Genomic DNA, 19,751 nt, shown 5'->3' on the forward strand with positions numbered 1-19,751 from the left:
TATGAAAAAATAAATACAATAAAGATTATATGGTTTACGGTTTAGGATTTACGGTATTTTCTATTCACTTGTTTATGAATATAGGTACATATGTTTAACGAAAATATAGGTATATGACGAACTTACTGTTTCTATTCTTTTCCATTCCATACTATTCCATCCCTTTCCATTATATTCATTAGAGTGTCATGGTTTACAAGCATCACTGTGTGATTCTATAAAGAATTTATGAAAGCATTTATTTCAATGATTAATTGATGGATGGAAAACACTACAGAAAAGACAGATTACAGATTTTGCTGTAAAATTAACTTTTAGTTCATACTACTTATCAGAGAGAGACTTTGTACTAAAGTTGTTTGCTTGGCCACCTCTGTCCTATTCGTGTTTCAAGCGTTTGCATGGCTGTGTTTCGGTTACAAGGGTGGGATATGGCAATTAATTTACAGGGTACAGTCCCCCCATGCGTTGCCATTCCTGAGTCCTCAGGAATGGCAACGCATGGGGGGTATCATGGGCGAAACAGTATACTCTGTTATGTTCATGGTACTGCTCATGTGTATAGGCGACGGTTACCACTTTCCATCAGGTGGGCCGTCAGCTTGTTTATCATTCTATGTCGTATATATAAAAAAAAAATGTGCATTACTCAGTCTGTGGAAGAAATTATATTATATAAATATAAATATAAATTCTTAGGAATACATTTGAAAGTACAATATAAAATAATGATTCATGATGACACTTATCTTTACTGATTACTTTGCTTTGTATCAAAGTATAGACCTAAAATAGTTTACGTTTTCAAATCATTGATAATGGCCGCCATGTTGATTATTTTTTATACAACTTAGAATGGCAAACAAGCTGATACCCCCCATGCGTTGCCATTCCTCAGGTGTTATTCCTCTGTACCCTGTAAATTCACGCCATATCCCACCCTTCAAACTGAAACATAGCCATGCAAACACAACTGCTTCACGGTAGAAACAGGAATGGGACAGAGGGGCCCAAGCAAATATATTCATATACTAAATAAAAAATCATTTTAAAAAATCAAACTTTATTTATTAATTAATAACAGACAATCACAAAAATATATCATAATTTCCCTTGACGCGACCAGGGTAGCATGAACGTACAAGAGCTCAACTGAGGTAATCGAAGAGCCACGGCGACATGTCGCTGGCGTACTTTGTTGGTGGTATATCGTATGGCACGATCAAGCGATTCTTGGCGCCATCAGACAGCGGGAACAAGTCTTCGTTCATCTGTGGATAGAACCGAAGATTAGATGTGTTGTTTATTACGGAAACGACGTTGACTGGCTTATTTTTTAATGTATTTCGCGCCAGTAGTGGATAAGGAAAAACACTTATTGAACAAAGCCTATTTTTTACGCACTAAACGATTACTTGAATGACAAGCGTGCATGGTGTTAGTGGATCATACACGGGCTTTTAACGACCATGCAATTTTAGACATAGTACATAAATACACATAATGTTAACAGAGATTTGAAAGAGTAAATGTTGAGCTTGTTCCGGCTCTTCTCGACAGATAAAGAGCTTCCGAACGCTGCAGTAGATAAAAAAAAATACGATTTAAAAGTACTTGTAGAGGTAGAAGGAATGATAAAATAAAAACTATAAATTATATGGTTGCCTCCTTTCTTCTTATGCAGATATAGTTAGTAAAAAGAGGACGAGAGATACACCATCAGTTTTTTTTTCTTCTCAATTCATAGGAGGCTAGTGTATAGAAAATGTTTGATATGTCAATTATTTTTTAATGACAAATTTTACATTACTAGATTATATATTGGACACAGGTTATGTAGAAAGTATGCAAGCAGGTTGTATCTGAATTTGGTAGGGTTATAAAACCAAGTGACATATCTTGATGAATTTGACCTCTACGGACTAGTCAAAAGGCAGATGCGTTTTTATATGTCTATCCCTGTCTAACGCATTGGCAATGTCATAAATACAACGAGCAACCCACTATGTGAGTTGTGCATTTAATCTATTCCGAAATCTTTGATTTCTTACCACAAATCTCGGCAGTAATAACACGCCGGCTTCATAACTCATGATCCTCAGTGCGGAGTTGCCTTTGTTTATGGAGCCCCAGGCTGCTTTGCTGACGTTACCCGACGTGAGGAGGTAGTAGGCGGCCATCTTGTTGTCGGGCGACGTGCGCATGTACGACTTGATGTGGGGCATCGCTCGGTCGCGGCCGCTGCACGTAGCCCGCCACTGGCTGGACAAAACATACGCATATACATTGAACCACTTCAAATTTCTGCTCGCCTAGTACAATTTTATTATTTTCTGAATGGAGGAAGCCGTCGCTTGGGATGTGCGATGGCCATGTAGCGCAGACAGCCACCACCCGAGACCATTGGACGTTTACAATTAATAAACTCCTAGTAATATATGGGAGCCTAGTAAACCATAAAAGAAGCTGTTTAGCCATGGTTGCTTGAAATGCACTGTGGCTGTGTGCGGCCAGGTAGCCGTCATCTTAATATAGCTCATCCAGGGACCGTTGCAGTAATAAATAAATTCCTAGTAAAATATGGGAGCCTGGTAACTCATTAGAAGAAGCTGTTCAGTCATGGTTGCTTGAAATGCGCTGTGGAAGGAGGAAGTAGTTGAGCTATGGTTGCTTAACAATGCGGCAGCCGCATACGGCAAAGAGTAGTCATCCAGTAGACCAACCAGGGACCACTGCACGTTTCCAAATATTAAACTCCTATTAATATATGGGAGCCTGGTCACTCACTAGAGGAAGCTGTTGAGCTATGGTTGCTTAGCGTGCGCGGCGGCCGCGTACGGCAAAGAATAGTCATACAGTAGACCAACTAGGGACCCGTTACCGATTAATACACTCCTAGTAATATATGGGAGCCTAGTAACCCATTAGAAGAAGCTGTTCAGCCATGGTTGCTTGAAATGCGCTGTGGCTGTATGCGGCAGGCAGCCATCCAGGGAGGGACCGCTGCAGTAATAAATAAATTCCTAATAACATATGGGAGCCTGGTAACTCACTAGAGGAAGCTGTTGAGCCAGGGTTGCTTAGCGTGCGCGGCGGCCGCGTACGGCAGGCAGCCGCCACCCAGTAGACCGTCCAGGGACCGCTGCACGTTTTCTGCACACAAACATATTTTACTATTTCTCTATATGGACTTTTTTTTTTTATTCAACTTAGAATGGCAAACAAGCTGGCGGTCCACCTGATGGAAAGTGGTAACCGTCGCCTATAGACATGAGCAGTACCATTAACATAACAGAGTATACTGTTTCGCCCATGATACCCCCCATGCGTTGCCATTCCTGAGGACTCAGATGTTATTCCTCTGTACCCAGTAAATTCACGCCATATCCCACCCTTCAAACCGAAACACAGCCATGCAAACACAACTGCTTCACGGTTGAAACACGAATGGGACAGAGGTACCCAAGCAATCGACTTTTGTAAACCCTTCTGTAAACCAAACTTGCATGAAGTCCTACTTCGCTTCCCGATTATCGTATAACAGTATATTTAAAAAAAAATATCATCCAATGTTCAGTGAAAGAATCAAAACTAAAAAGAATTGGCCGCAATCTCCAACTTATGCGCATACAGAGGATCTGATAAAACCTATTGTCTGAAATGTTTATCGAAATGCAAGCATTCTATAGTTTCTTAACACACACACACACTCACGCATTTACGCAGGCAAGCGCGCACGCACGCAATCAAGCACACACACATATATATATAATTACATATGAAAATATTACCTAATGAAGGATATATTATCTTCAGTTCAGCCGGCGCGGACAGCATCTGCGGCTGGTTCTTTATTTTCGTGAAGTGGTGCAGAAAGTCGCCGGTGAGCCATAGCTGTAATCAATAAATTACTCTTGCTGAGCCATGATCGCCTGGCAACACTTTTATAGAAGCACTCAATCCCCCCCCCCCCCTCCTCCTACTATATTATAACTTTAAACTTTATCTTCGAATAAATTAGATCGCTACTCGGAGCGTAGTTAACTGTTCGACGAGCAAACTGCAAAACACATGTCGCAAAACGTGCGTGGACGAAATGGTGGTCGGAGATTGATATGGAAGATTCTAGAATATTAGCCATTAACCGTCCACTGCTCAACATAAGCATTTCCCATAAGGAGAGTTTTGCTAGTAGTTCCCATGTTTAGCAGGCTGGTTGGCAACCGTAGTTAGGCTTTTTATGATGTTTTAAAGGGACGTTGCTGTCCATTCCTCGACGATAGTCGCCTCTTACACCCATTGAAAAGGTAGGGATTGCCCATCCTACTACTAATATGTATCACAAAGTACCAGGCTGTTATAAAATACATAGCAGTTTACTTTCGACTCCTTCTTGTAGTTGGCCTGTGTTGTGAATACCAAAGTATTAGAACATAGTGACTGTATTGATCAGCAGACCAGCCATATGCAGGAGTCGAGGGTTTTTTTTTTTGATGCGTGAAAATGGTATGGTAACCCCGCCTGCGCTAACGGGATACGCTGGCGGAGCACCAGTGAAGGGTGATAGATGAGAATGAAAACAGGCCAGTTAGCCCATCATGATAAATTCATCAGGAATTAACCATAATAGTTTTCAGGGGGAACCGCGAGGAGGTCGACCTGGTTGGGTATATTGCTAGCAATGGGATTCTCAGTCTCCATTACTAACAATCCCTTTCCCCCCTGGAATCGAGAGTTATCCAGCTATGACTTCATCTTTCTACACTTACTCATACCCACTAGCGTGACAATACCCACTCTAACCAATAGCGCAAGTGGGGTAACTATTCCATTTTCATCCATAAAAAAGACTTTACTGCGAAAAATGTACCAGGCTCTCATAAACAACAAGCAGTTACCTTCGGGTCGTTCCCGTAACTGCCGATGCTGCTGGCCTGCGCCAACAGGGGCCACTTCGAGTTCTCTGCTGGCGGGATGCAGCAGTGCTGCCGCAACAGCGCCCCCACACGAGTCATGCCCCAATCCATGTCGAAATGTGATCCTGGCGCGGAAGCCACTAGGAATACGCTGAAAACACAAAAACAAATTTCAAATCCTGACAGTCACATACCAGAGGGAGACTTTGTACAAAAGTCGTCTGCTTGGGCACCTCTGTCCCATTCGTCCCGAGGAATTGGATCGCAGGGGGGTATCATGGGCGAAACAATATACTCTGTTATGTTCATGATACTGCTCATGTCTATAGGCGACGGTTACCACTTTCGATCAGGTGGGCCGTCAGCTTGTTTGCCATTCTAAGTTGCATAAAAAAACATAATGGGTCCCATCACCATGGGATCGCCCCTTATTTTTTTTATCACACCATTAGAGTCTGTAAGTCCATGGTGATCCATTTTACTAATACATATAATAAAATTGTAATTGAATGCTTTTTTTATGCTATGGTGACAAACAAGCATACGACCCGTCTGATGGTTAACGGGGTTACCGCAGCCTATGGACGCCTGTAACACCAGGGATGTCACGCATGCGTAGACTCAACTTAAGAAACCTTAATACGCCCTTTTTGAAGAACTATAGGGAAGATCTGGCCTGGCCTGGCCAGGAAGATCATTCCACAGCCTGAGTGTTCAGGGGGAAGCGCCTCTCAAACCGCACTAGGCGTGACCATTCTGGTTCTAAGATGTGAGGATGGATTCCCTGGCGATGACGATGATGGGTCGAAGAAGGAATCCGGTCACGTGGACCAAATCGTGAATAAACACTAGTTTCGAAACCAAACTCACTTGATATGGCTGAAGTCACATCTCTTCACCCTCTCGACGTAGTGGGCGAGCTGCGGCATCTGGTAGTGGTTCAGGTAGCGCAGCAGGCACTTCTTGAAGGAAGTCGGCGACTCGCCGTCGAACGGCATCGCGTCCGCTGGAAGTTCTGGACAGCGTGGGCTGAACCATAGGCTGCAATACGGACCATTACGTAAATAGATAATTTTACAATATAAGGCAAACGAGCATACGGCTCACCTGATGGTAAATGACTAACACGACCCATGAGCATCCCTAATACTGAAGGAATTGCAGGTGTCCTTTTTTATATTATTATTGTTACAAACAAGCATAAGGCTCGTCTAATGGTAAACGGAGTTACCGCAGCCTATGGACGCCTGTAACACCAGGGTGTCACACGTGCGTTGCCAATCCTAAAAAAAACCTCTTTACCCCCCCTTTTGAAGAACCCCATGCTGTAGTCTCTTGGGAAGACCTCGGCAGGGAGCTCATTCCATAACCTGAGTGTTCGTGAAAGACAATATCTCTGAAAACGCGTTGTACGCGACCATCTAGCCTGTAAGGTATGAGGGTGAACTCCCTGTCGATGGCGAGCCGTACGATGGTAGAAAGTGGCCGTGAGCATCATATTGAACAATTCCTCTGAGCACAGTCCATTGTAAAAGCGGTAGAACACGCAGAGTGAGGCGAAATCTCTCCTAAGACTTATTCGATACCACTTGTAAGCCTGGGATCATCGACAATTTTCAAAAATAAATGTGTCGCGGTGTTTGTTACCAAACTCCTCCGAAACGGCTTTACCGATATTTATGAAATTTTGTGTGCATATTGGGTAGGTCTGAGAATCGGCCAACATCTATTTTTCATACCCCTCAATGATAAGGGTGACCATCCCCAAAAAAATTTTTTAACAAATTTTTCCATTTTTATTTTATTATGATTTAGTATTGAAAAATACACACAACTTTAAATTTTCATCGTTTTACGATCAACCCCTGTATTTTAATCGCGATTTTTATATTTCGCAATAAGTGGTAAAACAACGTTTACGGGATCAGCTAGCAAATAAATAAAATGGTATTTTGTCATACAATTGTTCACTCACCCCTGAGTCCTGTTCTCCCAATCATCAAGGTACAGGTTCGCAGTTGACACCACCACGCGTAGTGATCCATCTTCGTAGCATAATATCATCATTTTCCTGTAAAAAAAAAAAGTGATGACTGTAAAGTAATTAAAGTGATTGGTCACTAAACAAAATTGGACACGAAACACTAGATGGCGTCAGAATCGAGTCTTGTAGTTTTTGTCGATTATTTTTTAATTAAAAATAATATGAGACAAAATTCGTAAATTTGCGGGTGTTTTTATATATTTTTAACCGATATAGTAATAATTTATAATATATTTTGTCTTCATTCTCTTGTATTGTACAATTTTGCAAAAAAAAAAAACACATATTGGCAAGAAACATTGCGATTGTGTTTCTTTTTTTTATACTATAAATAAATAAAAAATAAAAATTCAAAAACCTCACGTATGATGCTTTCCAAACGGCGTCGCCATGTTGACGTGGTGCGCGTCTACGTGGGGCTTCTTCTTGTTTATATTCTTCAGTTCCGGCGCGTCCTCACCATAGAGTATGGTCAGCCTTTTCTCGCTGTAGCCCGCGAAGTAATACTGCGCTAGGAGCCAGCCCAGTTCGACCATAAAATTTATCTGGAGGGAACACTTCAGCTCGCCTAAACTGTGATCCAGGATTTCTGCGGGTAAAACATTTTTTTTTTAATGGATGGATGGAAAATGAGGTAAAAGTGAAGTTTACAAGGGGGAGACTTTGTTGTTTGCTTGGACACCCCTATCCATGTTTCTACCGTGAAGCAGTTGTGTTTGCATAGCTGTGTTTCACTTTGAAGCAATCCCAGCTTGTGAATGGCAGTGAATTTACAGGACAGCAATGGGATTGCTAATGTCTATTACTAACAATCCCTTTCTCCCCCTCTAAACACTTGTTTAATGGATGACAATGGAATAGTAACCCCACCTGCACTTCTGGTATACACTGGCAGGACACCAGCCAAAGGTGTAATAAGTAAGTGATAAGATTCAATCGTGAAGCAGTTGTGTTTGCATGGCTATGTTTCACTTTGAAGTGATATGGCAGTGAATTTACAGGGTACAGAGGAATAACACCCAAGTCCTCAGGAATGGCAACGCATGGGGGGTATCATGGGCGAAACAGTATACTCTGTTATGTCCACGGTACTGCTCATGTCTATAGGCGACAGTTACCACTTTCCATCAGGTGGGCCAGCTTGTTTGCCATTCTAAGTTGCATAAAAAAAAAAAACAAACAAACAGTAGGACAACTCTTGAATCCAACATGGATCTCAATCCAAATCTATTGCTAATGACAATTTAATACTGCACTAATGTAACAGTTAGGAATTAGCTATAATAAGGATCGGTTTACAATAGTTTGCATTGGCAAGTTGCACTAAATGCATCTATCAGAACAGTATGTAGACAATAGTACGTTACTGGAGCGGCCAGCAACTGAGGCATTGATAGAGTCCATCAATGCCTAGTTGTGGCCAAGGCTTGTATAGTACTTTTCTCAAACAATGCGCGGAAATCAAAAACACAATTTTACTTTTTAAATTCAATGACGAATAACGAACAATAATATTTTTTCACGCGCCATAATGTTCCTTTGTTTTTTTTTTTCAATAAACAGCTTTCTATTTGCAAGCCAGTTCGAAAATTTAAATAAAACTTTTTATTAGTTACCTCCTTGGTAGCCTCCATGTTTCGAAGTAAAAGGTCATTCCATTTTTAAATTACAGGACAGATATGAGTTTACATAGTAATTTATCTGGCCGCAAAACACGACAGATATGGATTTTCATACAACTTATGCCGGCCGCTGCCCGCATGTTCGGCAATTTTGATTTATCTTGAAGAAGATTGTCAAAATAATGTTCACATTTCCAAGCATGTTTGAGAAAAAAATATTTTTATATATACTTACCTAAAAACGTTATGGAGTATGGTTGATTATGTGTTTCCTTCGCGTCAGATATAGTTGTATAAAATATATGATAGGGGGCGCTAGCGGCATGCTTCGCCGCCATGTTGCCACGTGGTAACACCACCTTCAGGAAATTCTCTGGGCGACGCGTGGGCTGTACTACCGGGCGGTAGTCTGTACCTGAAATAATTTTTTAATGGATGATAATGGAATACTAACCCCGCCTGCGCTATTGATATACGCTAGCGAGGTACCAGGGAGACATGATAGGTGAGGATGAAAAGGCAGGTAAGTTTTTTTTTTGATGGGTGAAAATGGTATGGTAACCCCGCCTGCGCTAACGGGATACGATGGCGGAGCACCAGTGAATGAGAACAGGCCAGTTAGCCCATCATGATGAATTCATCAGGAATTAACCATGATAGTTTCCAGGGGGAACCGCTAGGAGGTCGACCTGGTTGGGTATATTGCTAGCAATAGGATTCTCAGTCTCCATTACTAACAATCCCTTTCCCCCCAAGGCAGGTAAGTTAGCTCATAGTGACGAATCCAATGATAAACTAGTCACGATGGTTACAGGGTACATTGCTAGCAATGGGGCTGGTAATCCGCATTATTAACAATCCCTTCCCTCCCTCCCCAGCAATGGTGTCCAACTCATGATCCTTGGAACTTTGTGTTTCATAACTGGACTGTGTAGTACTAGGCTAGCATAATACCTGGGAGGAAGGTATTGTTAGTAATGCGGAGGTAAATCCCCATTGCTATCAATACACCCTATCAAGTCGAACCACGCGGTTCCCCCTGGACACCATCGTGGTTAAACATGGAGGAATTTGTCACGATGGACTATATGACCTGCCTTTCCATTCTCACCTATCACCACTTACTAGTACTCCGCCAGCGGATACCAATAGCGCAGGCGGGGTTACCATGTCATTTTCACACATAAAAATATTTCTTTTTTTTTTTATACAACTTAGAATGGCAAACAAGCTGACGGCCCACCTAATGGAAAGTGGTAACCGTCGCCTATAGACATGAGCAGTACTGTGGACATAACAGAGTATACTGTTTCGCCCATGATACCCCCCCATGCGTTGCCATTCCTGAGGACTCAGGTGTTATTCCTCTGTACCCTGTAAATTCACGCCATATCCCACCCTTCAAACCGAAACACAGCCATGCAAACACAACTGCTTCACGGTAGAAACACGAACGGGACAGAGGTATCCAAGCAATCGACTTTTGTACAAAGTCTCCCTCTGGTAAAAAAAAGCATAATACCTATTTATATATAAATAATTGAAAATAAATTATATATACCTTTTTGATTTGCTGATTTCCCCTCCATATTAACAGTTGGAGATCCACTGTTCTCTCTGCTCTTCACTTTTAGGTTCTTTTCATCACCTTTAGACAATTTCCCATCATCTTTAGCTCTGCTAATATTTTCGTTTCCCCTCATACCACTGGTCAATTGTTTTGAACTACTTTCCTTTGATGTGATCCTAGTACTTTGTGTTTCAGTTTTACTTTGTAAATCATCTTTTGATGTACTTGCGCTGAAACAGGGAATACCGGGTCACTCAAAATGTATTGCAAGAAATAGTTTTTATGTATGTGAGACTGGCCAGTTATAATTTATTTAAAAATATGATTATTTATAAGTACGTTATAGGTACGTTCTAAATTCAAAACTTCCCTGCACATTTTTTGCGAGCTAATTAAAATTACCGTGTCTCATTGAAAAATGGATTACCAGAGGGAGACTTTGCACAAAAGTCGATTGCTTGGGTACCTCTATCCTATTCATGTTTCAACCGTAAAGCAGTTGTTTGCATGGTTGTGTTTCGATTTAAAGGGTGGGATATGGCGTGAATTTACAGGGTACAAAGGAATAACACCCGAGTCCTCAGGAATGGCAACGCATGGGGGGTATCATGGGCGAAACAGTATACTCTGTTATGTCCACAGTACTGCTCATGTCTATAGGCGACGGTTACCACTTTCCATCAGGTGGGCCGTCAGCTTGTTTGCCATTCTAAGTTGAATAAAAAAAAAATGTCCGCTAAGCGGACGCGACACAGATGCGCACTTTTTGTCGCGACACAGTTGAGAGGTTACAAGTAATTATCCAATATTACTTTTTTGTATAACGGACTTTAACATATTCGTTATTGGACCAATATATAGATGTTGTAACTAAAATATATAGTTATAACTTTTTTTTTTGATGGGTGAAATTGGTATGGTAACCCCCGCCTGCGCTAACGGGATACGCTGGCGGAGCACCAGTGAAGGGTGATAGATGAGATTGCAAACAGGCCAGTTAGCCCATCATGATGAATTCATCAGGAATTAACCATGATAGTTTCCAGGTGGAACCGCGAGGAGGTCGAACTGTTTGGGTATATTGCTAGCAATGGGATTCTCAGTCTTCATTACTAACAATCCCTTTCCCCCCCAAAGATATTACTATTACCCATCCCTAGTACCTAGTTACACATACTCACCCACCGCTCCCTTCTGTAACCGGCTCATACAGCTTCTTCTCAACGATAACCTCGAGCTGTTCCTTTATCATGTGCCGCTGGGAGCTCAGGTGTTCCGGTATTGGGTACTCACCACATCCAGAGTACGCATCTAGTATCGATTCCACTGAAATATGTAAAAGCATATATTAAATCGCCGTATATACCTTCTAAGTCCCGAGATGGAATAGACCAACCATTTCTTTCCCATGGATGTCGTAAGATGCGACTAAGGGAACATAATGGTTAAGGGATGGGCAGCAGCGTTCTTCTATATATATTCTTTATTGCATTTGTAAGTTACAAATAAAATTATGTATTTATAAATGTTGTGAGCAAGCGTGGACTTATCTCTGACAGAGATCTCTTCCAGTCAACCCGATACAGTGAGAAAGCATTTCGTCAGCGGGCAGCTGAAGTGCTACAACTAATCATACATAAACAAATATACAGTTAAATAAAATATTAAAATATATAATAAAACAAAACAGACACTATAAATACATATAATACCTACCCACTTACATAATAAATGTTAAAATAAATTAATATACTACGCACATTAGAAATTTAGTTTAATGATTTTAAGATTTGACAGTTCAATTAGAAGAATAAAAAAAATATTACTCAAGGGAAAGAAAATGTGATTTCAACGCATGGGGGGTATCATGGGCGAAACAGTATACTCTGTTACGTCCACGGTACTGCTCATGTCTATAGGCGACGTTTACCACTTTCCATCAGGTGGGCCGTCAGCTTGTTTGCCATTCTAAATTGTATAAAAAAAATTTCAATTTAATATTATACTTATTTGTATGTTTATCCCTTATTTCAGACACAATGTACATTGTTTTTTGAATAAATGACTAATGACTTCAGGCAAATTATTATATAGACTAGTATTAACCATTCAGAATCGGGGGGAAAAGGGATTGTTAGTAATGGGGTCAAATAGCCCCATTACTAGCAATATACCCTGTCAGATCGACCTCCACACATGGTTCCCCCTGGAAACCATCGTGGCTAATTCTAGTAGAATTCGTCAGGATGGGCTAACTGACCTGTTTTCATCCTCATCAGTCACCTCTCACTGGTGCCCCGCCAGAGTATATCGATAGCGCAGGCGGGGTTACCATACCATTATCACCCATTAAAAAAAAACCATTCAGAATCCAAACTGTGAAAGTGAAAAAAAAATCTTCAGAGATCTTCACTCCCATGAATGAATGAGCTCCTTGTTGAGGTTTTTTCAAGAGAATACAGCATGGGGTTCTTAAAAAAAGAGGCAAAGAAGTTTGTTCACACTTAACAATACAGGTGTGATGCTCCTAGTATTGCAGGTGTTCATAGGATGCAGTAACTGCTTACCATCAGGTGGGCCGTATGCTTGTTTGCCAACTTAATAGTATCAGAAACAAATTAAATGACATGAAATAAATTATACTAACAGTGTCTGTGACTGAACTCCCTAAAATGCACTGGATTCATTCTGAAACATTTTTCCCCATAATTACATTCTTTTTTCACTCTCTTCGGCCGTTCATCTGCTGGAATAAGATACAAATATTATAATTAGTACAATTTAATCTTAACCCTTAAAAGCCTGATTTTTTAAATCAAATTAAAAAATATATAAGTGTACCCTTTACTATGTAGTAAACAGCACACTTTGGGGAAAAATAGTAAAAAAATCAAAATGATATTTTTATATATTTATTTTGAAAAAAACATTTGGTAACATGTAAACAGCCAAATATTAAAATAAAATCGATTGTAGGCGCCCAATGTGATTTATAACCCCGGTATCAAATTTGAAACTTCAGGTATTTAAGGGTTAACAATCAGATGCCAGATTATCGAGGCTGTGTGGTCCCCGCATAGAATAGGCCACCCCTTCCTTTCCTGTGGGTATCATAAGGGTGACTATGGGAGGGCAGCAACATCCTCTTAAAACATGTCTAAAGCCTTACTACAGTTGCCTATCTGTCTGCCAAGCGTCGCAACTACTGCTAAATTTTTCATTGTTACCACACAGCGTATCCGATAATGCTGGCAGAGTTACCATTCCATAGTCATCCATTTATTCATAAAAAAAAACATGCTTATAAGTCTTTTTAGTTTGAATTTGTTTTTACTGTTTGTTGCTGTAATGGCAATAAATATTTTAAAAAAAGTTTTAAAAAAACAGGTTCTATACGAATTAAGTTATCAATCACTAGTCTTGATTCGCCTGATCTTCGGCATAGAGAAAAAAAAATAAAACAGCTTTGTGTTTTTATGAGAAACAAAATGAAACTGTTTCGAAGTTCCAATTACCTGACATTGGAGATATTCGTTTACTCATGACGTTAATTAAAAGGACATTTAAAATATTAAAACCTAACTAACAAAGTAGGTAATGATTATAATTCTATTCGATTGAATAAAAAATAAAACATGATATAAAATTGGGAATTAAAATTTGAAATTATATTAACATTTGACAACATATCACAGAGAAATTTATAACACCACGACTCAATAATCGTTGCCAGATGTAAATTTTTATTCTTACACAAATTTTTTTTTTCTCCAAATCTGTACAATTTCCTATATGTTTAGCCATTTATGAACTTGAATCGATATTTACCACATTTTGCCATGTGCTGCAAAGCAAACAATGAAAAATGAAAAAAAAATATTCTCTTTTATTCTATCTTTTGTTTTATTACTTGGTTAAGTCACTAAGATATTTTTATTATCCAATAGAATTTAATAATACAATTTAATTTATTTTTCTCTTATTTGGTATGATTCAGATACCTATTTTATTATTGGACTTCTATTGACCAAGTCTTCTGGTTGAGATATGGACTGGAGACTGCATATATCTATAATTGTTATACATATATATATGTATAACATTATATATATATATATATATATATATATATATATATATATATATATATATATATATATATATATATATATATATATATATATATATATATATATATATATATATATATATAAGAAAAGTCGATTGCTTGGGTACCTTTCGTGTTTCGACCGTAAAGCAATTGTGTTTGCATGGCTGTGTTTCGGTTTGAAGGGTGGGATATTGCGTGAATTTACTTGGTACGGAGGAATAACACCTGAGTCCTCAGGTCAAAAAAAAATTGGCCACCAATAAAACAAATCTCTTTGTGTTTTAAAAAAAAATAATCGTCTTATGTTTTTGTTAAAAATATATGCGTACAATGCGGTTTCAGAGATGTTTTCTCCCACGAACGCTCAGATTATGGAATAAGCTCCCTGTTGAGATTTTCCCAAAAGACTACAGCATGGGATTTTTCAAAAGGGGGTTAAAGAGGTTTCTTCAGGGTCAGCAACGCGCGCGTAATACCTGTGGTATTACAGATGTTCATAGGCTACGGTAACCACTTACCATCGGGTGGGCCGTATGTTTGTTTGCCACCACAGTAGTATAAAAAAATATATAAAACAATCGAATTGTTAAAAACTGTCGCGTGTGGTGTTTCTTACATCTTTTACTAGAAACTGTTTCTACATCTTTTAGCCTGTCGCCTTAATCGCCTATATCGGGTATTATTGTTTTACGGGTAGTTGTTATTCCGTAATCAGAAAATTATATATATGAAAGAACACCCTTATAAGGTTGATTAAATGACTATTTACACATGGCTCTAGCACCTTAATTGTTTTTTTTTTATTTATATAGAAATATACAATATATAAGTACCAAAATTAAGAGGACAAGGGATTATTAGCAATGCAGACTACCAGTCCCATTGCTAGCAATATACCTTCCCCTAGAAACCTGAAACTCAGGTGTCATTACAATGGGCTAACTGACCTGCTTTTTCATTCTCACCTGTCATCCCTCACTGGTATCTCGTTAGTATATACCGTTAGGTCGGTAAGGTTGCCTTTCCATTATCATTTATTAAAAAAAATACCAAAATTTACAAAAGTTTCTTCAAAAATGTATACCAAATTTCTTAAAAAATGTATATTGAAAATCTATACTTATAATAAATCTGTAGAGAAGTCAATTCTGTACATGAAATATATTTCCAAAATAACTATCAGGGGGTGAATAGTGATCGATACTGATGCCAAAAATGCAATCAGTAAAATTTTTCTCTGTCTGTCTGTATGTTCGTTATAGAATCAAAAACTACTTGACGGATTTTAACAAAACTTGGTACAATTGTTCTTCATACTCCTGGGCAGGTTATAGTATACTTTTAATCACGCTATGATCAATAGGAGCAGAGCAGTGAAGGGAAATGTTGGCAAAACGGGAGAAGTTACTTCATTTTTAAGCTTCCGTCGCGTGTGCCGCCTTAATGGTCACTTTTTAAAAAGTAAAAATGTCCAACCGTGCGAAGCCGGGACGGGCCGCTAGTTGCGAAATAAATATCTAATTTATTAGCAAATAATTTGGCAACATTGGACTTAATTCACGAAAAAGATTATAGTCTGACACTGACATATGTCACAGATAAAAGTCAAAACAAAACAATTAGTCTCTCTAATCTGTGCATCTATAACAGAAATAAAAAATATATTTAAAAAAATTAAACAAATTAAACCGTTAATTACTTATCTATCATAATATAAACGTTTTATAAATTACAAATTATTTAATTAAACATCCTTTCTAATCTGTGATAATAATAACAGCTTGAAACCTATCGTAAGTACACTCCTGAGTCCAAATAGCTTATAAGTATTTCTCGTCGTTTAATTTGTAAGATATATTAAAGACAGTTTAGTGCATCCATGCTTGCAAATATTTACTACGTATTTACAGATAATTTGTCATTTTACAATCATTACTGTGTGATAAATGGACAATATTAAGAATGAAGTTTTTTTTAGTGGGTGATAATGGAATGGTAACCTCGCCTGCGCTATCGTTGTACCCTGCGGTGCACCGGTGACGGCAGTGATAGATGATAGGTGAGGATAAAGCAGGTCAATTAGCCGTCGTGACGAATTTCTCCATGGTTAATGATGGTTTCCAGAGGGAACAGCGTGGAGGTCGACCTGTTAGAGTATATTGATAGAAATGGGGATTAACCTCCCCATTACTAGCAATCCTTTCCTCCCCAGAATGAGTATATGGAGGAAGTATGAAAGTAGCATACATGATAAAAAAGTTAAGGAGTAATTGTCCTATCCTGGTATGGACACATGATGCGCCAGGATGAGGAGCATGTTTAAAGAAAGGTGTTAAGTATGAATGTGGATGGCTATATGGGCAGAGGAAGACCAAAAACGACATGGATGGACTGTGTGAAAGATGATATGGCCAGAGTGAGAGTGAATGTGGAAATGACTGGGAATAGAGAAGAATGGAAGAGAAAAAAATATTACACTGACCACAAATAATAATTGGGATGAGGGTAGGAAGATGAATCAATACCGTAGCAGCTAGTTTCCAGACTCCATGACTCGTACAAGTGTTCCTGGCTACAGTAACATTTCATGGCACCAAATTAAAAACTTAGACATTAAAAAAATAACCCCTAAATGTTATTTCATTTGAAATTTTTGAAAACTGTATGGTAACCCTGCCTGCGCTATCAGTATACACTGGTAGGGTACCGGTGAGAGGCAATAAATGATGATGAAGCAAGTCAGTTGGCCTAATAATTTCCAGGGGGGGGGGAAGGTATTGTTAGTAATGGAGACTGAGAATCCCATTGCTAGCAATATACCCAACCAGGTCGACCTCCTCGCAGTTCCCCCTGGAAACTGTCATGATTAATTCCAGATGAATTCATCATGATGGGGTAACTGGCCTGTTTTCATTCTCATCTATCACCCTTCACTGGTGCCCCGCCAGCTTATCCCGTTAGCGCAGGTGGGGTTATCATTTCATTTTCATCCAATAAAAAAAAAATGATTTCCAGGGGGAACAGCATGGAAGTTGACCTAATAGAGTAAATTGCTAGCAATGGAATTGCTAATGTCTATTACTAACAATCCCTTTCTCCCCCCCTAAACACTTGTTTAATGGAGGACAATGGAATAGTAACCCCACCTGCACTTCTAGTATACACTAGCAAGATGATATACCAATCAGAGATGATAAGTAAGTGATAAGTGATAAAATTCAACCATAAAGCAATTGTTTTTGCATGACTGTGTTTCACTTTGAAGGGTGGGATAGTGCAGTGAATTTACAGGGTACAGAGGAATAACACCTGAGTCCTCAGGAATGGCAACGCATGGGGGATATCATGGGCGAAACAGTATACTCTGTTATGTTCACGGTACTGCTCATGTCTATAGGCGATGGTTACCACTTTCCATCAGGTGGATCATCAGCTTGTTTGCCATTCTAAGTTGTATAAAAAAAAAGTGAGAATGAATGCGAGTCAGTTGGCCCAATGTGAAGAATTTAAAACAATGAGTTCCAAGGGGAACTGCGTGGAGGTAGACCTGATAAGGTATATTACTAGTAACAAGGCCGTAAGACCCTCTCATTAACAATTCCTTTCCCCCCTCTAAATGTTTAAGATACAGTGTTAAAAGAATATAGTAATCTATAGGTTTTTTAAAGCACTTTTGTTTTGTTTAATGACAAACAAGCTGATGGTCCACTTGATGAAAAGATAACCATCACCTATAGACAGGAACAGTACCATGGACATAACAGAGTTTGCTGTATCGCCCATGATACCCCCAAGCATTGCCATTCCTGAGGACACAGGTATTATTTCTCTGTACCCAGTAAATTCACGCTATATCCCACCCTTCAAACCAAAACACAGCCATGCAAACACAACTGTTTCCCAGTAGAAATACGAATGAGATAGAGGTGTCCAATGGCCAGTGTTACGCACAATGGCCCAAATGAGAGGCTAAGTGCGGAAAATGGAGTCCCTTTCACATTAGAGGTGTCCAAGCAAATGACTTTCCTACAAAGTCTCCCTCTGGTGAAGTAGTAAGGTGGCGAGGATTTGTCTGAGAGAACACAGGCTCCTTTTATAAAGGCCAGGCCTCTGGAAAGTAAGATATGGCAATACAACTATCTGATATTTACATGTCTCTGTTAATATTCCAGCTGTGAAACATGGATGATCCATTTGTGACGTGCCCTTACAACGCCTGCCACAGAGTGTCCCGTTCCCGTATCCAAGCGCACTTGGTGAAATGCCAGAAAAATTATCCAAAACTCGACATCTGTCCGTACAACGCCACGCATCGCATGTCCAGCGACGAGATGAAGCAGCACGTGAAAATATGCACCAACCGATCCTCGTTCTTCCTTAAAGAAAAGCCACTAGTGACTGGTGCTATATCAACACCGAAGCGGATATTGCAGAAGGAGTACCTTCCAGAGACTGATCCCAACCATGAGATGTGGGACGATTAATGTTTCAAGTTTATGTTATCCTAGTACATTTTCTCTTCCCTTCCCAAAGAGGGTTGACGTCAAGCAGGTGGCCGGTCGTAAAACTAAAAACCAAATCTTTTTGTAATATGGATAAAATCATATTACGCCGACCCCAAATGATTGGGATAAGGGTAGGAAGATGATGAGATGATGTTATCCTGGTACATTTTATAATTTTAGTATTATAATTAATTTGTTAAATTTCTAGTTTCTAAATTAAAAAAATACATTAACTATCATTAACATAATTGGCCGTGTGGTCCCGGTATAGAATAAGCCACCCCCTTCTTTCCCGTGGGTGTCGTAAGAGGCGATTAAGGAGGGCGAGGGATGGGCAGCAGCGTCCCCTCTTAAAACATCTCCAAAACCTAATTGCAGTTGACAATCCACCTGTCAAGCGTGGCAACTACAGGCAAAATCCCACTAGGGGGGAGGCTTATGTCCAGCAATGGACAGCTAAAGGCTGTTATATTTATGATTAATGTTTTTATTGGTAGTGAGTTTATTAAAGAGTCATGGAATAGTATAACTAACACTAACATACGGTAATTAACTTGTTTACGATTAAATATAATATTAAATATATGATTTTTACTGGTAGTGAGGTTTAGGTAGAGATGTTTTCTCCCACGAACACTCAGGTTATGGAATGAGCTCCCTGCCGAGGTTATCCCAAGAGATTACAGCATGGGGTTCTCCAAAAGGGGGGTAAAGAGGTATCTTCAGGGCCGGCAACGCGCCCGTAATACCTCTGGTATTGCAGGCATTCATAGGCTACGGTAACCGCTTACCATCGGGTGGGGCGTATGCTTGTTTGCCACCTCAGTGGTATAGAAAAAAAACTCGAATGATGTATATAAAAAATATATAATTTTGTATGTTTGTATTTAAATCGTTTTTTTTTTTCATTAATTTAATCCTCCCGTAAGCTAAAGAGCCTGTCGCCATCTGTCTTCTTAATACAATACACAGGAACTAGCGAC

General features: G+C 39.4%; 2 protein-coding genes across 6 annotated transcripts; one reads left to right on the forward strand and one right to left on the reverse strand.

Annotated features, from left to right (window-relative positions):
• Window positions 1-1,059: 1,059 nt before the first annotated feature.
• LOC113514666 (probable tyrosyl-DNA phosphodiesterase) lies at window positions 1,060-13,873 on the reverse strand. 4 transcript variants are annotated; one of them, XM_052898602.1, is made up of 13 exons: window positions 13,668-13,871; window positions 12,800-12,895; window positions 11,334-11,478; window positions 10,144-10,382; window positions 8,818-8,997; window positions 7,324-7,549; window positions 6,892-6,987; window positions 5,787-5,957; window positions 4,899-5,067; window positions 3,792-3,894; window positions 3,054-3,153; window positions 2,052-2,262; window positions 1,062-1,271 (listed from the first exon to the last, which is right to left on the reverse strand). In XM_052898602.1, the coding sequence occupies exons 1-13, from the start codon at window positions 13,693-13,695 to the stop codon at window positions 1,149-1,151; spliced, it is 1,887 nt and encodes a 628-aa protein (XP_052754562.1). In that variant the 5' UTR covers window positions 13,696-13,871; the 3' UTR covers window positions 1,062-1,148. The 4 variants fall into 4 exon arrangements, with proteins under 4 accessions (XP_052754574.1, XP_052754569.1, XP_052754562.1 ...); XM_052898599.1 differs by having other exon boundaries at window positions 12,800-12,898; XM_052898614.1 differs by lacking the exons at window positions 10,144-10,382; window positions 11,334-11,478 and having other exon boundaries at window positions 1,060-1,271; window positions 12,800-12,898; window positions 13,668-13,873.
• A 1,991-nt stretch (window positions 13,874-15,864) lies between these two features.
• Window positions 15,865-19,654, forward strand: LOC113514905 (gametocyte-specific factor 1-like). 2 transcript variants are annotated; one of them, XM_026898998.3, is made up of 2 exons: window positions 15,865-16,056; window positions 18,436-19,654. In XM_026898998.3, exon 2 carries the CDS (start codon window positions 18,445-18,447, stop codon window positions 18,745-18,747), a length of 303 nt encoding a protein of 100 aa, XP_026754799.2. In that variant the 5' UTR covers window positions 15,865-16,056; window positions 18,436-18,444; the 3' UTR covers window positions 18,748-19,654. The 2 variants fall into 2 exon arrangements, with proteins under 2 accessions (XP_026754799.2, XP_052754365.1); XM_052898405.1 differs by lacking the exon at window positions 15,865-16,056 and adding an exon at window positions 17,306-17,460.
• Window positions 19,655-19,751: the final 97 nt, after the last annotated feature.

The sequence above is a fragment of the Galleria mellonella genome, unplaced genomic scaffold (genome assembly GCF_026898425.1).
Source record: "Galleria mellonella isolate WM207_F2 unplaced genomic scaffold, CSIRO_AGI_GalMel_v1 utg121, whole genome shotgun sequence".
NCBI classification, from domain to species: Eukaryota; Metazoa; Arthropoda; class Insecta; order Lepidoptera; family Pyralidae; genus Galleria; species Galleria mellonella.